General features: G+C 39.4%; 1 protein-coding gene and 1 long non-coding RNA gene across 2 annotated transcripts in view; one reads left to right on the top strand and one right to left on the bottom strand.

The window, feature by feature from the left end:
- The window catches only part of LOC139476052 (uncharacterized), a 203,111-nt gene that overhangs the window by 90,813 nt on the left and 90,459 nt on the right, over positions 1-21,839 (top strand). The window lies entirely within an intron of this gene.
- The window catches only part of LOC139476100 (receptor-type tyrosine-protein phosphatase H-like), a 45,117-nt gene continuing 32,635 nt past the window's right edge, over positions 9,358-21,839 (bottom strand). Inside the window, exons 22-28 of the mRNA XM_071259351.1 lie at positions 21,261-21,337; positions 19,971-20,105; positions 19,230-19,361; positions 18,289-18,440; positions 15,829-15,973; positions 14,053-14,260; positions 9,358-13,053 (exon numbers count right to left, since the gene is read on the bottom strand). Of these exons, the coding sequence (XP_071115452.1) occupies positions 12,986-13,053; positions 14,053-14,260; positions 15,829-15,973; positions 18,289-18,440; positions 19,230-19,361; positions 19,971-20,105; positions 21,261-21,337 (917 nt within the window). The 3' untranslated portion in view covers positions 9,358-12,985. The remainder of the gene's footprint in view (positions 13,054-14,052; positions 14,261-15,828; positions 15,974-18,288; positions 18,441-19,229; positions 19,362-19,970; positions 20,106-21,260; positions 21,338-21,839) is intronic.

A 21,839-nucleotide genomic window follows, 5' to 3' on the forward strand; every position in this document is an offset into this window, starting at 1 on the left:
CCCAATCGAACACCTCTGGGATGAACTCGATCGACGTGTACGTCAACGTCGGAACACGCCGCAGACATCCCTTCAACTGGCCAATTCGTTACAAGCAGAATGGCGCAGAAAGGTGCAGAATTCCGCAGGACAGAATTCGTACACTTATCCAGTCAGTCCCGAGGAAATGCAGAGCCGTGATTGCTGCCCCGGGGCAACGCAACCTTGTGGCCTTATGTGACATGACAATGAACAGTTTTCAGTGCAACGACAACATGTGACTATCGAGATCCATTTCATTTCATATTAATTTTGTATCTATGCTATTAAATTAAATAATCGACTTTTTAAAGTACAATAAATTTACTAAACATTTACCTGTGCGTTTCCTTTTTTGAAGAGTGTACATCAACGTGATTAATTATGTATAAATGTAGCATAATAGTGAGTGAGTGAGTGAGTTGGGTTTTTAACGCCGCTTTGAACATTATTCCAGTTATATCAAGGCGTGTCTGCTTAATGTGGGAGGAAAGCCCAAAGTGATGCAGGTCTCAGACGTTTACCACTTCGGTGAAACCCATGAGCACGGGTATGGTGCTGACAAACCTAGAAACATAATTGGGGCGAACCGGGATTCGAACCCACAATCCTAGGTTTCTGGCGTGCCCAAGGGACGCAACTCTGCACAGCGAATCGCGGTGCCTTAGACGACTGGGCCACCCGTGCCCCCTGTAGCATAATAAAAAATACTACGTCAATAAATAAAATAAGGAAATCATACCTCCCTATATATACACACACAAAAGTTAAGCACGCCTAAATATATTTCATTATTGTTTGGTCCAAATATTTGTAACAGTCATGAAAGATACGAGTTACGGGATGTTACGAGTTATGATGTAATCAGTCATACGTGACGGAATGTCACGTGCCATGCATGGTATGCCCGTGCAGCATACTACCCTCGAGCAGCATACTACCCTCTAAAAGCAGTATATCCAAACGTTAAAATTTCTTAAGCTCGGTTTTGAACAGTTATTCCATGACATTGAGTGACAATAGCACGAAGGCGATTATCAAACGCCCCAAAATGGCATTGGGCAACTAATTTCCACGCATAACGCAGGAATGTCTTTTAATGCCATCGGTCGGAATTTGGAGTATCATCACACTGTCGGAAGCCATTTAGTCGAGAAACATGCTCAGTCCAGTGATGTACAGGACCGTCCTAGATCCGGAAGACCTTTTGTGACGACACAACGTGACACACCGAGAACCCTTTTCAACAAGCACTCGTCTGAAACAGCTATGGTTGCCCAATCGTCGTTTCAACATCAGAACCGTCAGGAGCTGGCTGAAAGCAGCAGGACTGTGGGCTAGACGAGTCATAAAGCGTCCCTTGTTGAGAGATCACCACAAAGCTGCTCGTTTAGCATGGTGTATTGCGTGACAGAACTGGATTCTGAAAACTTGGAGACGGATCCATTGGTGAGACGAAAGTCGCATTCTGCTCCACGTTACTGATGGAAGAACGAGAGTTTGGAGGCACTGGAACACTGCCTAGACCCTCAGGAACATTAAACCGACTGTTGCATACGGCGGGGGCTCGGTAATGGTTTGGGGGTGTATCTCTCATGATTGCAGGTTGGATTTGCTCACCATAAGGGGCTCAGTACATCCGGTACGTTTTGAGGCCAGTCCTCGTTCCTCATTTTGACAACCACCTTCTTGCTACTCGACCTCAGTACATGGATGACAATGCCAAGCGTAATCGTTCGCATGCAGTCGTGGATTACATGTGGGCCAATGCAATAACGACTCTACCCTGGCCAGAAAATGAGCCCAGATTTGAACCCCCTTGAACATGTTTGGGATATTCTGTGGTGGCGCATACAGACACGAGATCCTCATGTACAAGACTTAGGCCAATTGGAAGCAGCATTGCACCAGGAGTGGTTGTTGTTGACCCATCAACAGATCCAGCGACTGACTGGAGGCATGAGATGTAGGGTGGAATGCGTCATCTGGGCACGTGGCTGTTACACCCGCTACTGATCTGTTTCACATGTCATGTCAAATAGAGACTTTAAGAAACATTTTCACATGAAACATCAAACGTAACTCGTTTACTTAATCCTGCAGCTCCATACCGATTAGGTATTGTCGAAGATAAAAAAAACAGTACCTGTGTTACCATGATGTTTTTGTCAGAAAATTTCAATCACAACTCACCAATATCTTCTTTATTTAGGGGTGTGGGTTTTTTTCTTTGTGTGTAGGAGTACACTGCAGATTCCTGTTATGTGTAACTACAAACATTCCTTGTCTTTATTTCAAAGCATTCCCCGTTGGCTTTCAGATGGTCAGGATCGGTGACTTGGGACTCCAAACGTATGAATCGTTGCTTATAATGACAATCGAATATGGACCAGTCGATATCTTCGCGATGGCGTTATTTTCCAAGTTCAACTAAAACAATCTCTTTCCGATTTTCTAGAAAAGTCATCAATATGCTAACTCAATTCGTTGTCTTGTACCATGAAGAATTTCTTCAAATCTAACGCTCACCCCTGTTCTATCTTTATACGACGTCATGTCTGCCCCTATCATACCGTCGTCCGACACAAGCATCCCCATCTCTGTGTCCTCCTCCTCCTAGTTTTGATATAGGAGGAAAGCTCCATGTGAAGCAGCTCGTGGACATATATAAAGAGAGGTAGGATTCGAACCCACGATAAGAGGATCTCATAACAATGACGACTCTTAAATTCAAATCCTTGAACGGTCATATGAATTCCACAAAGGCATGGTTTTGTTACAATACAGAATACAATACGATGCTTGTCGAGATCAGGGAGAAAGTGCAATTGGTAATAAATAGAGTTCTTCATTGGCATAGCTTGCGATGCATGGCATTGTATGCTGAAGGAGAAAGTTGTATTTCTTAAAATAATTTTTAAAAACAGCAACTGAGTAAATCATGCCATATTCAGACTGATATGGATGCTGAGCAATTCCGAATTGTGACAATTTAACAAGGACAACGTGGACATCATCCAAGCAGAATGACAGCTTTAATACAGACACTATGATTTGGACCAGTACAGAAGAGACCCTTTTCTAAAAGGAAAGCAAACAAACGTTGGATAGAGACGCTTTCTACAAATAGAGCGGTCAATAATGCCTTTGACATGTATGGTTAAACTACAAGCTAGGTAATAAACTTGCAGAAGTCGTCGCAATGAACAGGGAAACAAAGCATTATTCTTAATGAAGACCTCGAATCGTGGGATAATGCATTTGTTTTCATTCTCATCATGAAGAGAATCTTGCCGAGTACATTACATGCTTCTCCTTGTCTACTAGACAAGATGGTGCTGGAATATTGCTAAAGGCTGCGTAAAACCTCAATTACACTATCTTTGTGTCTTGATCAAACGATAAAGAGCTGCAACATATTTAATCACTCCCCTCTTCCGTCCTGTTTGGCGGTTTTATCTGAGTGTATGGCTATTGTGAACCGAATCTATAGTGAGGGAAATGCGACAGATATCGTAAAGTATCCACGGAACGGCATTCAGAATTGACAAGGACGAGGCAGTTCCTCATGAAATGCAGTAATTGTACTCGTTCACGGGGCAAGGGTGTTTTTTCTTTCTCGCGACACATACGTTTTCAAAACATGTGTTCAATATTGGAGCAAAGAAAACTTTTGGCTTCCTATCTCAACGTTTCACAGCTGTCATCTTGAAATACTAGTATGTTCTATATCAATTCTATCCAAAATCGGAGTGGCAATTCTACACCTTTATAAACAGAATGACATACCGCCCTTCTTACCACAGGATGCCTCTAGTTCATAGTTCATAGCATAGGTTTAGCAATAAAATCACTTTCAACATCCGCCAAGAATATCCGCAAAGTGCTTACCTCTACAAGATTGTCACTTCCTGATTGACAAAAGCCAACTCAGTTGGGAAGGAACATGACCAGATGCTGCAGAAATCATGCCGAATAGACAACTGGCGCCAAACATGAGAAAAACACTTGCCACGTAGTTCTTAAAACGTTTTTTTCTTCCAACTAAACGTTTTCATGGATTCTGGCGACTGCGTTCAATCTAATTGTAGGAACATTGCAACTGCTAAGACAACATTTTATTCTTTTTATTAAAGCAATTTTATGGCCATCTTTTCGTTTCATGGCGCCGATCTCCGTTTCTGCCTGCTTCAAATGTTTGAAATCAAAATGATATAACTTGAAATCCACATGCCCCTTTCAGAACAGTAACTATAGATAGTAAATCATGTCACACCATATCATTATATTCGCAGCTATTTCATTTTCAGGTTTAATTACTAGTACATATATGTAAATCGTGATGCTGATTATAGTTTGATTCAACCATTTGTTTGACGGTTCCAGGTTATTTTTCATTTCATGAAGCTGGAATATTGCGGACTGCAAAACAAAATTTACTCATTAGTGCAGTGAATTATGAAATCTGTCATTTCGTCTTGGCGTTGTGGAGATTCTGAGTTAAAGTTTAATAGGTCCAAAACTTCATATCTACTACAAACTACTGGTCGACCCGTGAAGATCCGGAACCGAACAGGTCTTCATCAACCCATGCTTGCCGTAAAATTCGACTATGTTTGTCGTAAGAGGCGACTAACGGGATCGGGTGGTCAGACTCGTTGACTTGGTTGATGCATGTCATCGTATCCCAATTGCCTGGATCGATGCTCATGATATCAATCACTGGATTGTCTGGTCCAGACTCGGTTATTTTCAGACGGCTCTCACATCGTCATATAGTTGGGTGCGGCGTAAAACAACAAGCACACAGAGAGAGGTCTATGGACGTGTACTGGCACATGGCCACCGTGGGTATTCGGGGTAAAATTAGGTCCCCAGCAACCCGTGATGGTCGTAAGAGGCGACTAAATGGATCGGGTGGTCAGGATCAGTGACTTGATTGATGTCGTGCCATCGTTACTCATTATCAATTGATCAATCACTTACTTGTCCGGTTCAGACTCGATTATGTACACACTGCCGTCATTTTGCTAGAATATTGCTGCGTTAGACAACACACACTCACCCACTGGCAACCGACGGTACATGTCATGTAAGAACGCTGCCTGCTGCTACTAACCTCCGTCTGGACCATGAGGACTCGGTTATTCCTCAGCTTCATCACGAAGCCGTGGATGTCTACAGTGTCTGACAGGTTGTGTTGTTCAATGGACTGGACCAGACAGTCCAGGAATATGAACGTCCCTGTGCTCCCAACGTCTGCACTGGAAAGAAAAGTGTAGGTCTTTGGTAAATGGAAAATGACACAACAAATGTATTTCCTGTTCTTTGGAGGAATCTCTTGCTTTTAGAAACTGGCCATTGTAATTTTTCATGTAGCTATATTAATTATCTACTCAGGAAAAACACGTAGGGGAAAATATAACATAGTTTAACATACAGAAATATAACACATTTATTTCACATTTTGTATGATGTCTCATTCTGGATGTTTTCACTGAGAAAAAAGACTCGTGATTTTTCTGCTAATTTAATTGGTAAGATGGGACAGAAGGTTAGTAAACAACGCATTTACTACCCTGCCTGGTAGATTGCACGAAGATGCTGAAGTAAGTTAATATCACTTCTTCGATTCACAACTGAAACCTCATTGTAAAATGTGTTAAGAATGTAAACACATACAAGGCATGTTTAGGTATGTGTTTCAATCCTAAACGGTATGCACATTTGGTGTGTCGTATCCTGACACTTTTAGGGTCTAAACACTTGAAATTAGCTATCGCATCTTAGCTTAAACACACCTAAACAACACATCTCCATAATCTTAACATCATTAGTACTTAAACACCTAAAAACATGTCAAATAAAGTGCATATCATTAGGCTAAAAGTCAAATATGGATGAAATGTATAATATAAAAATGAAATTAGAAATGCAAATCAGGTGCACGGGCACTTGCATATCACGTATATCTTACAACAAACTTGGTACAATGTTAACATAAAAATGCACAAATAAGCCTTGCTAATGCTGATTAGGAAAATTAACACGTGTATCCATATCACAGGAGGTAGTGTGACGAAGTACAAAACAAGAGCATGCGTCGTGTTGTTGCTGTATGCCATATTGTTTTACTACTTAAACTATTTTGGTTAGTGACGATAGGCCACTAGAAAAACAATACTAAATGAATAGAAAAAGTCCATATTACAAAACGCCAGAGGGTAAATGCAACATTCTCCGGTGTATGAAAAATAGTTTTAATTCATTGGCATTTATACTCGGAGAAAGGTCATCCTTGGTCCACTCAGAAGATCACATCTGTTCATGGTATCGTTTCCTTTCCAACTTCCAACCAGTACCATCTACGACATGAGGACATGAGAATTCACCTTATGAATGTAGTGTTTATAGTTAAAATATCAAGGGAGGGGGGGACCTTTTAAATCTATCATAACCTACGTTGCACTTCGTTAAAATGGTAACTAATAAACTGTTACGTCATTATACTTGTAAATCCATGTACAGGGAATATCCGGACACTTGCGTTTTTCACGAAATCCGGAAGTTCGGACAAGCGTTTTTCCGGGATATGTGAGTCACTTATTAACTAACCAGAGTTAGCTGCCCTTCCCAACTCAACTATCATGTTTCCGTCTCCCGGGATTCCAAGGGTAAATGTCAGCCAATCCAAATTGTAGATAACGATTTTGTGCGGCCAGATCGATACTATCAGACACTATATGTCTGCTCTGACACGTATTCCATCAGATGGCTGTGTTGTAGCTGAAAATTGCTGACTAAGGCGCAAATCTCATTCAACTTTAATTCACTCACCTTCCTGTCTCTGAATCCCTTTGCCAGTGTTCCGTGGCCACGGTGATATGTTGATGCGATATGCCTAACTGAAAGACGTAAATCTCGAAACAACCTCAGAACAAGAGATGTTCTTCATTAAAGCACCTGTTTCATGTAATGTCACTGCTTCTGTGAAAGTCGAAATTCCCATTTGTAACTTTCGACGTAATGAAATCTTAAGTAACGCTTCATAGAGCAAGTCACTTAATGGCATTAAATCACGTAATCATATTTACCCACTTTGAAATAGAGGATATAGCTAACATTTAACAATACACCGATTGTGTTATTGTAGAAGTTGGCAATTAGGCTCTTGACATTTGCAACAGAGCAATTTAATAGTATTATAAGAACGTAGAAGCGAAATAAAAGCCGTGTTCCTGTCCGCCTTCACACGGATCTTCCTGGTTTCTAACACAACGACATGGATAAAAGCACTCTCGTCCGTTTTTTGTTTGTGACGATATACATTTCCTATCGACATGTTTGACTTACACTACGTTGCTTGTGATTTGGTGGGGCAGACACACTTCCGCTGTTTTCAACATTTCTTGTGAAGCTCGATGCCAAATCAGCTCTGTCTGGCGGGTTTATGGTTATGTACTGCCGGACCATACATGTTGGGTAGTCGACGTCTTTTGGTATGTGACCCGTGAAGATTCCGGAGTAGAATAGGTCTTCAGCAACCCATGCTTGCCGTAAAAGGCGACTATGCTTGTCGTAAAAGGCGACTTACGGGATCGGGTGGTCAGGCTCGCTGACTTGGTTGATACATGTCATCGAACCCAATTGCGTGGATCGATGTTCATGATGTCAATCACTGGATTGTCTAGTCCAGACTCGATTACTTTACAGACCGCCATCATATAGCTGGAATATTGCTGAGTGCGGCGTTTAACAACAAACCAACCAACCAACCAACTTTTGGTATGTCACGGCCGGTGATCGAGCCACTGAACTGCCCCTCTCCGGGCAGACCGAATCAGTACACCATGTACACATAAGATACCTAAAATATTTACTTTGAGAAAGCATGTAGATATATTATAACACTCGAGTTTCTAATGTACAGCCCGTTGAGACAATCCTTACTATATAATATAGTGTGCTTAATAAGTATTCATATACATTGAAACCCCGTTAATCCGCACGTACCGTTCCAAGTGAAAAGGTCCGGATTTGGATTAATGAATGTTATATTAATTATATATAGATTTGCAAATCGGAAATAGTCCGAATTACAGGAGTTCCCGGATTAACAGTGTCTGGACTAATGGGGTTTAACTGAATAGATACTATTTAACGCTGTTGTTTCATACACTCTTAGACTACCATTGCCATGCATCCCATGAACACGTAGGACTGAATATGCATAAAGTAGACCAGATGCCCTAACGTTATCCAATACATGATGCAAGTGGATCATGTCTACAGGCAAAGAAGTGAAAGTGACACAATATGATTCAGGGCCTTTATCGCATGCATGTTTATGTAATCAGTAATTTCTGATACCTGACAACTGAATAATATGCAAATACAATCATAAGGGGCCTTCAAAATGTATTCAGATATTTGGAGTCCGAGATATACGATGTACCAATACTAGATATAATGTGTCCACAAGAACCATATCCATGAGGAAATTCCGGGTTAGAATTGATCTTCAGTAACCCATACTTGTCGTAAGAGGCGACTAACGGGATCAGATGGTCAGATTCACTGACTTGGTTGTTACATGTCATCGTATCCCCCTTGCGACGATCAATGTTCACGGTGTCAATCACTGGATTGCCTGGTCCGGACTCGACTATTTACAGGGCGCAGTCATGCAGATAGAATATTGCTGAGTGCGTAGCTAAACAACAAACAAACAAAAACAGAACCATGAACCTTTAACTTCTGAAACGACGAATAAATATGACGTTTCATTTTACAATCATTTAACTTAAATCCGCTTCAACAACAGTCAAAAACAGAAATCGTTGAAATCCGAAGTGACCTGGTTTCAATCACTTCGGTCAACAAGCAACGAACCATTCATAAAATAGACTCTCGCGAATTAATTTTGACAACTCAGCAGATAATGCGTGTATAACGAAGGCGAGATAATATGTACACAAGGACAATCGAAAGGCAGGTCTAGACGGAGACAGTGACAAAGGGAATTTATCGGAAATTGCCTGTTTGGGAATGTGCGTTGATACACGGGGCAACGGAAGGCCCGCAGCTTCGAAGGTGCTCTGGCAATTTCAGCCTGTCAATACTAATGGTCAGTGATCTGGACGAGATGTGGACAAGGAAAATTGCATGGTCAGCAGTCCATCGAACGGATGGGTATCAGGTCCTGGTATAAACGCAAGTGAAATGGAAAGAAAGAAGCGCGTTCAAAGAAAGGTCCGGATGTAACTGTGAACATTGGATATGATTAATATGAAGATCGACTTTTACAGACAAGAGATAAGACATCATGAAAAACACGGAAAGAATTTTATTGATTATAACAAAATATAAAGGTATAACAGAATATATATACATTAGAAACTATCAATCTGATTAACCTGAGAATACCTCGTGAAGATTTCGGTTTAGAAGCAACATGTGCTGGCCGTAAATTAAGAGGTGACCAAATGGATCGGATGATCATGTTCGGTGACTTGGTCTATTGCATCCGTGTCATCGTACCGCGAGGCCGTGGATCATTACTTTTAATATCGATCATTGGATTGTCTGGTACAGACTGGATTATTCACAGGCCGCCGTCATATCGCTGGAATCGTGGGGCGTTAAACAAACAAATAAAAACGAGAGAACATGTGATTGTAAAATCATGATCAAAATATACTACTGCTGTACAACATACATGTATTGTTCGTGTCCGTGCAGGGTATGTAATCATAAATATTGAATTATAATTTTATCATTGCTTTAAACACATATAAACAACACTGTTTTGCATTACTTACAAAGACCATTCTTTTGTTTCGAATGGTATTAGAGGGAGTATTCCCGACTTGAGTAGGAATTATGAATATCAAATTTCATAGTCAATAAGTTTTTGCATTGCAGACATCCTTTAATCTCATAAATGTTCAAACTCAACGGACACAAACGATTCTTGGAACCTGCCACAAAGGATTGGTATATATAATTAGTAAAATAAGCGTTAAAATATAACGTGGCAGAACATGTATCAGGGTTTCCAGTGTATATATCAGAACTAGACGCTTTTGAAACATGTTGCAGTATATCTATACCTGTACGCATTTCATTTTGAACCTGGTATGTAAGCATTGATGTGTAGTGCTTTAACGGCTGCATGCGTCATTTTCCTACTTCTATAAAACTTTATTACTTCATTGGGACTATTTATAGTTTGTGCATCGGATCTCATTCACCGGAGAAAACCATCGCACATTTGTCTGTCTCATAGGATTGCTCTAATGCGAGATCCTGGCCTCGTAGATAAGACTAATTCTTTGATATGTGTCCATTGATGTCAACTATTTTCCTGACCAATGTAAGCTGTGTCTAGGATCGATGACAATCTAATTACCATTTTGAAACTATTTAATAACACTGCGTCCCTACAGTGGTAGCTCATCCACGGCATGTGGCACTGTACCCCATGTTATACTATCTGTGTTTAGTAAAATAATCTCACAATCCAGCCATTCTAAGTGTCTATCAAGACGTAAGTTATATGTACATGACTATGTGATAAGTGACCAGACATTTATTATTTGAACGCTATTTACTGATTTCTTTTGATAATATAAATTATTCAGACAGACGAAAATAAAACTTTTAGATAGAAATTAATTGAAACATATGACAATCCTAACAATTTCGCAAAATGTTACAACGTTTAGAACCATCTGATTTTTTATTGCTGAACTACGAACTACAAATATAATTTTAACACTAGTTTCCATTTTTTTAATGTACAAAATGTGAAATATTATGTCAAGTTGTTTGTTTCAATATCAGACTTACATAATATGTAGGTAATTAGATGTCTGATAATGAATTATTATTAATGTTTTTATTAAAACCATTTAATTAAAATCTTCAAAGCAATATATTTATTACATTAGATAGCAGTAATAATGCAGCAAACTTCCTTCGAAATGATTTCTTCATATGAACGAAGTAAAATGTTACAATCTGCGTTACTCAATTGATATCTCCAATTTAGAAATTACGCGTGCTTCTAGTACTTCTATCTGTATGTGTTTCCGTATTTGTTCCCACCGCTAAATTGAGTGAGTGAGTGTGTTGGGTTTAACGCCGCTTTTAACAGTATTCCAGTTATATCGCGACGTGTCAGCTTAATATGGGAGGAAAGCCCGAAGTGGTGCAGGTCTCAGACGTTTACCACCTCGTTGAAACTCACGAGCACGGGTATGGTGCTGATAAAACCTAGAAACATAACTGGGGCGAACCGGGATTCGAACCCACAATCATAGGTTTCTGGCGTGCCCAAGGGACGCAACTCTGCACCGCAAATCGCGGGGCCTTAGACGATTGGGCAACCCGTGCCCCCCTCCCACCACAATGTGGGAAGCTTTATGAGTGAACAATATTTCGTGCGTTTAAGCATTTATGAAGTACATTTACATAACAAATACATAGAATTATGAATATCTTTAATTGGAGTTTAGCCAACAATATCTAATTCAAGCGATTAAGTTGCGTATATTAGGCAGGCTGTTTCAAGGCTAAATTATTCACGGCGCTGTAGCTCACCTGTATCTATGTAGTCAGGTTTAAAAACAAAGACAGCCACAGAACAAAAGCTGCTGTAGGCATCGACATTCAAATATTTTCTGCATAAATAATAATAACTAACATTGAAATCGAACGAATGGAATAAACATATGTCATCATAATTAGAAACATACATGCCAAATGTCAGCTTCCTCAGTCTGGCAATTTCTCAAGACGTGTACAGAGGTAAATGTGCATTTGGAGAGCATGGTCAAACATGTCCAAACTACAGGATATTGCAAAGGAACGGACCGTATCTAGTATGCACCACTACCAACTGCATCTGCACCAAATGTCATTAGAACTTGAAACATAACAAACCGAGGAATGGTCTTACTTTCAGACAGGTGAGCTGGAAATCAACAGACATTTTGACCTTTTGAGAGTTCAAAAACTCACGTATTCTCTTCTAACATACATGTTTTACGACCGTTGACCTTTACCTTTATTCTCAGATGTCAGATTAGGTCATACTTGTCATGCAGAATTGACGGTATGACAAAACGAGTATGTTTATTTTAACAACGACAACGCGTAGCCCGATGCCGCAATCCAATATTGTTTTGTTTAGCAATATTGATATATTCCCTATAGAGAGATTACATTTAAGAGTGATCATAGTGATTTTGAAATGGCAAGTTTTTCAGCGTTTCAATTGAAACTTTCCTCTTAACTCCTACTGATAAGGCCTTTTGGGACTCATACTTTCCCATCAATCAGCAATAAGCTGCGACATCAGAGCTTTGGCTTACTCTTGATTCACTAAAAACAAATATCGGGGGAATCATGTTACAAAAATATTACCTATTATCATTCGTTGCACTTCCCATAAAAAAATATACTGTACACGCTGAAATGTCCCACTATTTTCCTTATTTGTTCTTCCGTGATGAATTGATGACTTCAAAATAGAATGTTATGAATACTCTTCAAACTTTTATACATACATTTATCCTTCCCCGTTGTGACACATCAAAGGAAATCCGCTGTTTATGACAAAGTGAGTTGGTGAAGCGATTTATATACATACGCATATAAACTGAATTGACCTTTATAATATTTGTTCATATTATCAAAGTAAGATATACATTTATTATGAATATAATGATTAATTGACAAACATAAAAAACAAAAATGTAAGACAAGAGTATCCTTTGACCTTCAAGGGTATTTGGCACGTGAGGTGGACTATTTGAGTACTTCAAGTAACACCAATCTTCAGAGATCCTTGTGAGTGAGTGAGTGTGTGAGGTTTGACACCTCTGTCACTTATATTTTGGCAGCAGCCATCGTCATAATTAAGCTTTGTCTTCTGTTAAGGGCGACGCCCATCGTAGTTGTCTCATAGCTCAGTCTGTTGAATAAGGCGACACGTGCTGGCATTCTCATACAGTTCACATCCGTCATCTTCTGTGGAATACAAAGTCATGTGTTACAATGATACAAAGTCATCAACCCACGAATGGTGATTTATAAGTTCTAAGCCTCACATAGAAGGAATTGCATAACAGCGAAATCTTTCGTTGTGAACATTATATGATGTTTCAGGGAATATTGCTAACAGTGGCTTATAACACTCGTAAATACAGCCATCTATTACATCGATGAGAATGATAGATTACAATAAAAAAAATACAAATGAGTATATATAAATTAATTTTTCAAAAATATAACACAATAATGAATATGGTGTCAATATTTAACATAGGAATTATTATTTCCCCAGGGAATTCTGGTTGTATGCCCAAAGCTTTAGCGAGTATCATAATGATTATGTTTACTTAAACCTTAAAAAAATTACTATCACCATAATTCAATGTTATACATTTTTTTTACAAATTAAAGGTGCATGAAAATATTATTAATCTTCAGTTCGAAAGTATATGTAATATCTTCTACGAGGGCTTGTTTTTAACCTGAAGAAAATATCAATTCTTACCAGAGCATACAGTTAATATGAGACAAAAACCCTTCCAGTACCTTTCTAGTACTACACTGCAGATTCCTATCGTGCATAACTAGAAACATTCCTTTTCTTTCTTTCAAAGCATCATGCCGTTGGGATTCAGATGGTCATGATCGGTGACTTATTACCCCGAAGGTATGGATTGTCACATATAACAACAATTAGTCGATTGTCTGGTCCAGATTCGATTTTTTAAAGGCTGCTTTCACTTAGTTGGGAATTGTGGGAAGTGCGGCTTTAAACAACACACTGATCAAAAGATTTATTAATTCACAGCGTTTGGCTAAACTTTCTGTGATCATATTTCGCCTTATCTTTATGTCTTCGCGGTAGCGTTGCTTCCAATGTCCCACTATTACAAGCCATCATTTGAAAAGTCATCCCTATGCTTACGCGATTGCGCGTCTTCTGCCATGAAGAATGTCCTTAAATCTAACGCTCACCACCTGTTCTATCTTTACACGATGTCATTTCTGTCCCTGTCATACCGTCGTCCGACACAGGCCTCCCAATCTCTGTGTTGACGTACACCGCATCCTCCTCCTCCTCCTCCTCCTCCCCCACGACCACCACGCTATCGGGACGTTCCAGGGCCAGCCGCTTCTCCTCCACCAGCTGCTTGGCACAGTCATGGATGAACACGTACTGGGTCTGGGGAGCAAATACAAGAAGAGATGAGTGGAGAGCCGCTATGAACAGAATTTGATTTATAGTTCATTTTGCTTTGCTTTGCTTTGCTTTGCTTTGCTTTGCTTTGCTTTGACGCCGCACTCAGCAATATTTCAGCTGTATGGCGGCAGTCGGTAAAACAATCCAGTGGTTGACACCAAAAGAATCACTGCAGGCAATTGGAATGCGATGACATACAATCAACCAAGTCACACCGGGAGACCGCCCAGTTTCTAATGTGCTCTGGTGCATAGGTCTAGCAGTGTATCACTTTCAACATAGAATATCCGCAAAGCGCTCACGTCCACAAGATTGTCACTTGCTGATTGACAAAAGCCAACTCGGTTGGGAAAAAAACATGACGAGAAATGCTGCAGAAATTATACCGAAAAGACAACTGGCGCCGAAGAAGAGAAAAACACTTGCCACGCATATTTGAAAACATTTGTTTCCAAGCGAACCGTTTTTATAGGTTCTGGCGACTGTACTCAATCTAATCGTAGGGAACATGCAACTGGTTAGAATACATTTTATTCATCTGATTAACGCAATGTCATGGTCGTCTTTTCCTTTAATGGTGCCGATCTCCGTTTCTGTCTTCATCAGATGTTTTAAATCAAAATAATAACTTGAAAACACAATAAAGATTTCAGAATATTAAATATAAATATTTTGAAATTTCACAACATATCATATATAATCGTATCTGTTTCATTTTGAAGTATGCTTGTAAACATGAAAAAAGTGACATCGATTTTGTTTTGATTCATTCTAGTCTTGTCGCTGCACTATGGTCTCTGAGGGTGACAGCTGACCAGTGGGTTTTCAAGGTCGGCAAAAAAGCTAAAAGGCATCTATGGGTTAAAAAGTGTGGCCTGTGGAATTCGAAATGTTTCCTTTTGTGTACCGACGGACTGGTTTGCTGCTCATATCGTCAACTACTAGTTGACGGGCCCAAGCTATATTTAATGTCCTATGGCTAGAATATTGCAGACTGTCGAGCAAAATACCATTTACTAATTCGCGTTCTGCCAAAAGCTGGTAAATCGTGTATGAAACCCGTCATTCCATTCTCGTGTATTGGCACAAGAACGTTTGTCGTGTATTGAACCTGTCAGAGCTAAAGACGTGTATTGGCACAAGACTGTATGTCGTGTATTGAACTTGTCAGAGCTATAGACGTGTATTGGCACATGACTGTATGTCGTGTATTTGAATCTGTCAGAGCTACATGTATAGACGTGTATTGGCACAAGACGGTATGTCATGTATTGAACCTGTCAGAGGTATAGACGTGTATTGACACAAGACGGTATGTCGTGCATTGAACCTGTCAGAGCTATAGACGTGTACTGGCACAAGGCCGCCATGTGCTGGTCTTGAGAGGCTCGGTGGACATGAGTCATCTTTGGTCATAACATCAATCACATACTTGTCTGCGTCAGACTCCATTATGGCCATACCGCCGTCATTTTGCTGGAATATAACAAACACACGCCCACTGGCACACGACGCCATGTCATGTAAGAACGCTGCCTGCAGCTACTTACCTCCGTCTGGACCATGAGGACTCGGTTGTTCCTCAGCTTCATCACGAAGCCGTATATGTCTACAGTGTCTGACAGGTTGTGCTTTTCAATGAACTGGATGAGATAGTCCAGGCATATGAACGTCCCTGTTCTCCCAACGCCAGCACTGGAAAGATAGGTGTACTCTTTGGTAAATGTCACAAGAAATGTATTACATGATCTTTGGGATAATCTCTTGCTGTCCATTGTAATTCCGTGTGTAGCTAGAAATTTAATCTGTTCAGGAAAAACATTTTTGGGGGAAAAAAGAATTAATAACATAAAGGAATTTCTGTTTACATTTTCATTACAATTAACATTTTGTTTGATGTCTCATTCTTGGTGTTTTAGTAACAGTGACATAAAGGAATGCTCAGAGGGAAAATTTAACGTACTTTGGTCTGGGAAAAACAATAGTTTGGCATTTCAATTGGCATCAGTACTTCTGGAAAAAGCATATTCAATTTCCTCAGAAGAGAATGGAATATTTTCCTGACAATTTCAAAAATGGTTAACATAACAGATACTCTGCAGTTCAAAGCTATGATAACCCATGTGGTGCTCGTAAACAGGTAACACGAAAACAGGATCATAAGACCTGCATGGAACTAAATTGACTGATACGCGAACTGTGACATTTCTAGTACTACATTTGAATAATTCCTTCCTTCATTCATTCATTCATAAGTTTGTTCACAAAGGTAATCAAGAATGGATGGATACCTTATAATGTAGATTATATCCTTGAATTATCGAGGTTTCCACTATGCATAACATCATATACTCGATGCCTACGCTATTGGCTGAAGTTATTATGTATGCCTGAACATCGTTTGCCAAAGAAAGCTTATAACATGTTCACATATCTTGATAATATTGGGAAGAACACGTGGGCTTCCCGCAAGCGCGTAACTCTTTTTAATCATGGTTTGGGATTTGTATTGACCTCGCAATCTATTGGTAACATTGATATGTTTTGATAACAATTTCGTACTCGTGCTTTAGATATGTTCCGACAGGATTGGCATTCTACATTTTCAGAAAGTTCAAGATACGACACATATATTAAGACTCTCCGTCAACAAGAGTCGTATCTTCCAAATTTAAGATTCAAGCACCTCCGCAATACCTTTATACATTTTAAGTGATCTAAAAGTTCGTGAAAGAATATATCTAAATATTGGAAAGTCCCTAAGAATTTGCGACATATGTTAGCTTGGTGTTGAAGACTATGTTTATCTGCCGTGAATGTAACAAAATAAGAATGAAAGATACACGCCCTGCTCATTGTAATGTATAAACTTCTATGTCGGCGGTCAAATAAAAAGTATAACGTTCAACTAAACGTACCTTTACACATTCATCATGCATTTACGCTATATCAGTTACATCTGCTGTCAATATTACTCCATGTTCATGTCACCCATTTGTATGTGGTACATACAAATAAACACACTTTCATACAATAAACCTCTGAATCTAATTGAAACAAAATCGTATACGATGCATTTGCACAGATACACAAAATGCATCATCAGTTACATGTACGCTTTGTATAAAGTTTAATGATTCGTTTAGTATCGCCTGTTGTTTGATGTACTTTAAAAAAAAGAAATCTTCCAAGCCTTTACAAATCCATACACAGTAAAACCAAGCTTATCCGGACGCTGGCGTTTTCAAGGAATCGTCCGGACAAACAACTTTCCGGATATGTGAATCAATTTATAAACAGACCAGAGTCACTTTCCCTACTCAACTCAACCACGATATGAAACAAAAGTCTCACAATCCGTTTCTGTATACCGAATTTCCGGATAAACGTAGCACTGTATAAACTGTTAGTATTTTTTTTGTTTTTTTCATAAAAAGTGTCGTGTAGGCTGGTTTCCGGATAAGTGGGGCCCCGATACTATAGTGGGTTGTATAGTATATATAATGCATATAGACAAATACTGTCAAATACTGACCTACTGTACTGTGTCAGTCTGTGTACCCATTTGATATATATCAGGTTAATGTCCCTCGTGAAATATGTTTTCTCAGGTAAAAGTTATTCCATACACACTTAACATGAAATAGGAACCTCGTAAAATATCGTATAATTATGTACTCAAGGATAAAGTAACTGTGACTAAAATTTCTCAATAACTCATGAAACAAATTCCTTCTTTTCAAACTGCTGCGCGTGTCCTACAAGGATTGAAAATAACAGCATATGTAATCAAAACATATGAAGCCTAGATTGCTATAGAATTGTATGTTTGACTCCCAGAGAGCCAATCTGACCCGCCTGTTGTCAAACACCTATACACCTTAAATCAATGCAAACCTTAGCAAACGTCTTGAGTTTTGACTTATTGGATTTTAAAAATTCACAACTTAGTAAACAGGAACAAGATCACAGTGCCTGTCGCTCGTGAGTAGGCCTATTTCTGATGTTACCTGCAATGGATCACGAGCGGCCCTTCCATGTCCGGACGGAGGTGAGATCGGACTGTTCGCACGAAGTCCAGGATGTCTGCCCTCTCCACATCAGCTGACATGTCCTTCCAGTTGAGGAAGTGGAAGTGTTGTACCACACGTACATCTTTATCCTAGAATTGGCAACGTCATCAGTAAACCCTCGAAGACCAGCTCGCAACATATACATTTCTTAAAGATATCAATGATGTTTGGTTCGACATTGCGACTATCAACACTGATGCAGACATTATTTTACTGGCGCATCCATGGATTGTTTAAGAAACAGCCGAAATGTGAGGTGAAGTGATATGGGGTTTAACGTCGTGTTGAAGATTATTTCACTTGAATAGCGACGTGCATGCATCTGTGTGCGTGGTTTGTTCTAGTCCGGACGTTTTTCGGTTTCATAATGATAACCAGCTGACACATTGTGCCGCAGTTTAACATGGATACTCAACTCAATCACAATATACTGACTACGAGCCAGCCGATCCTTGTTTTGTCCCTATAATGCCTTATTCATATTAATATACCAAGATAAAAATGTATCTTTACTAAAGGATCTCGATATCTGTTTGTCCTGGCACCGTCTTGTAAAAGTATCTAGAAGTCAGCTGGCCGGTCCGTAAGCATATCATGATAATTGACGTTACGTCACTTTCTTGTTATGTTACAAGTGTTACCAGTTACCAGATACCATACAGAAAGGCCTGTGGCCCATGAACTCATTATTATATATTCGTTACATATTTCGCTCTAAACGTTTGTCTTCACCCTCGACCTTCAGTCTCTTGGTGTACAAACCCATTCAGCTCGTGAAAATATTGCTTCCTTTGCATTTCTTCTGTTTTCATTGTATTCATGGCAAGCTATCACATACAGGGTTACTCTGGACTACCCAATGAAATGTCCTCATTTACCTGTCCATTCCTCAGCTTGAACATCGTGACGTTGTAGGTGTTGAGGGAGGAGAAGGATGTGTTCTCCACAACGATGTCGCCGTACTCCTTGGGTTCCTGAACCTCAGCGGGCCAGTACTCTTCACACTTCACCTGAAGCACGATACTAGGCGTTACCTAATATACTTTAGTCACGCTAAGACGGAAACCATCTACCTCTGTGTTTAACGCCGATTGGTAATGAGAACATTTCTCGTTTTAATGTCAGGAAAGAAGCTGTTACTTCTTAGTTGCTTTATTTTTCTCAGATGTCCTTGTCTGGTACAGACTCGACTATGGACAGACCGCCGTCATATACATGTCGCTGGAAGTTTGCTGGGTTCGGACACGAACAAACGTTTAAAAACCGTGGATAAGCAATGTTTGATTGGGGAAAGTAGACGGCCGTAACGCGAAATGCAGCTCTGGATGATTCTATTTAATTTTATGAGGTATGGTAGTAGATTGTCGTTACACGAAATCCAGCTCTGGATTATTCTATTTATTTTTGTGAGGTATGGTAGTAGATGGTCGTTACACGATATGTTGCTCTGGGTGATTCTATTTAATTGTGCGAGGTATGGTAGTAGATGGTCGTTACACGAAATGCAGCTCTGGATGATTCTACTTAATTTTGTGAGGTATGTAGTAGATGGTCGTTACACGAAATGCAGCTCTTCATAATCCTATTTATATGTTTCAGGGATTGCAGTAATGGTTCACCTTTCCATTTTCTTTCACAGGAGTAACCATGACAATGATGGACACCTTCTTTTCCCAGATCATTCTCCAGAAATCATCCACTGTACCAGGAAGTGGTCCTTGGGAGGCGATGTACGCGTTCTCACAGTTGTAGCCCTGGGATAAGGAAGTAAAGATAATTATAGTCCTCTAACAAAGATATGGGCAGACCACACAAAATAGAGGATATATAGATATAGCTCCAGTACAAAGATATTGACATATATAGTGATGAGAACACACAAAATAGTGGACATAAAGATATAGCCTCAGGGCAAAGATATGAGCATACATAATGGTGAGAACACAAATTATAGGATATTTTAAGTTATGGCGTCTTTAGTTTCCGTATATGGTGTCATATTAGGATAGCAGAAAAATATTGGGCTAGGCGACCATACGAATATATTATGCCGAAATGTGTTCACCTTGTATCACATGAAGACACATATTGCACTTTACACTTACTCATTGACATTAAGGGTCGAAGGTAGACCACTCTTCAAACCTTAGAGGCCAAACCTTGTTTAAATTTTTAACTATTATCTTTATCAATAAAGGCACGAACGTGATTTCTTTTTAAATTAATAACCTTGCATGTCACAATTAATGATATAAAACACAAATATGTGTCGAGTAAGGAATATCTATCTGTACCAGCATTTTGATGTGAAACATGTGTGGTGGGTGTTGGAAAATCCAAGATAGCTGTTACTGATGGTATACGGTTTCATATTAGGTCAGTAGCATCTATCTTGGATTGTTACCAACGGTGTACGGGTTCATATGGGGTTAGAATTCCTGTTCTCTGATTGGGTAATCTCACTTTGAGACATAATAAAAAATATTTTTTTTATATTTAGTTATTTTAAGAAACAGATGCAGATTTTACAAGCGCGTCCAGTTACGTGAATCCCAACTCGGATGATAGTCGCATCATATGTTGTCATCACAGTTGTCTTAAATAATCTTCTTCTACCCGTGTTTGCTTAAGGGACACAACCCAGAATCGATTATTTACAGACTGCCGTATAGCTGGGATATTGCTGAATGCGGCGATAAACAACAAACAAACAAAACCGTATGCCTTAAGAATGCAGTGTTTTCTTTGTCGTGATGGTCCCCAGCCCTATTTGAGAGTTCTTCTCTAACACCACATGTTTGTACTTTAAATATAGATGAACATAAGATAAATCACATACATTTTGCATTTGTGTTTTTTTGGTGAAGCATATGTGAAACTGTACATATATAACACTAAATATGGCTTACCGGCATGTAACTTGCGTTGATGTAATCTGAAGTCTCGTCATCATCGATAACTTCAAGAACAACTCGGCTGTGGTCGACTGAAAGATATGTAGGTGAAAATTTGAAGCTACGGCTTTTTAATGTGGCCCCAACCCCTAAAAATTAATATCAGAAAATATGGATCGTATGGACGTACGAAATTTGGGAGGAAGGTCGAAAAGGTAAATGCATTGTACAGGATTATTTTAATTTATAAATTCGATTCGGGTTGGTAAGATGTAAGATGTTTTTATCATATTCGAGTCCCCAAAATATAGCTTTGTCAAATCGATCTAAAAGCGGTATAAAAGTCTTGTCTTTCTAACTATATTTTTATTGAATTTTCGAGTGTTAAGGTCGGCGAAGCCGAAAACCTAGAAAGTGAGTGAGTATGCTTTTACGCCGCTTTTAGCAATATTCCAGCAATATCATGGCGGGGGGACACCAGAAATGGGCTTCATACATTGTACCCAGAAAACCTGGAAAGAAAATGTAAGGCCTTACTTTAGTCCAACGGTAAGCTGGCATACTGAAATACGCAACCCAACTCTGACCATAATT

The sequence above is a fragment of the Haliotis cracherodii genome, unplaced genomic scaffold (assembly GCF_022045235.1).
Source record: "Haliotis cracherodii isolate W230 unplaced genomic scaffold, xgHalCrac1.p SCAF_3, whole genome shotgun sequence".
NCBI lineage: Eukaryota > Metazoa > Mollusca > Gastropoda > Lepetellida > Haliotidae > Haliotis > Haliotis cracherodii.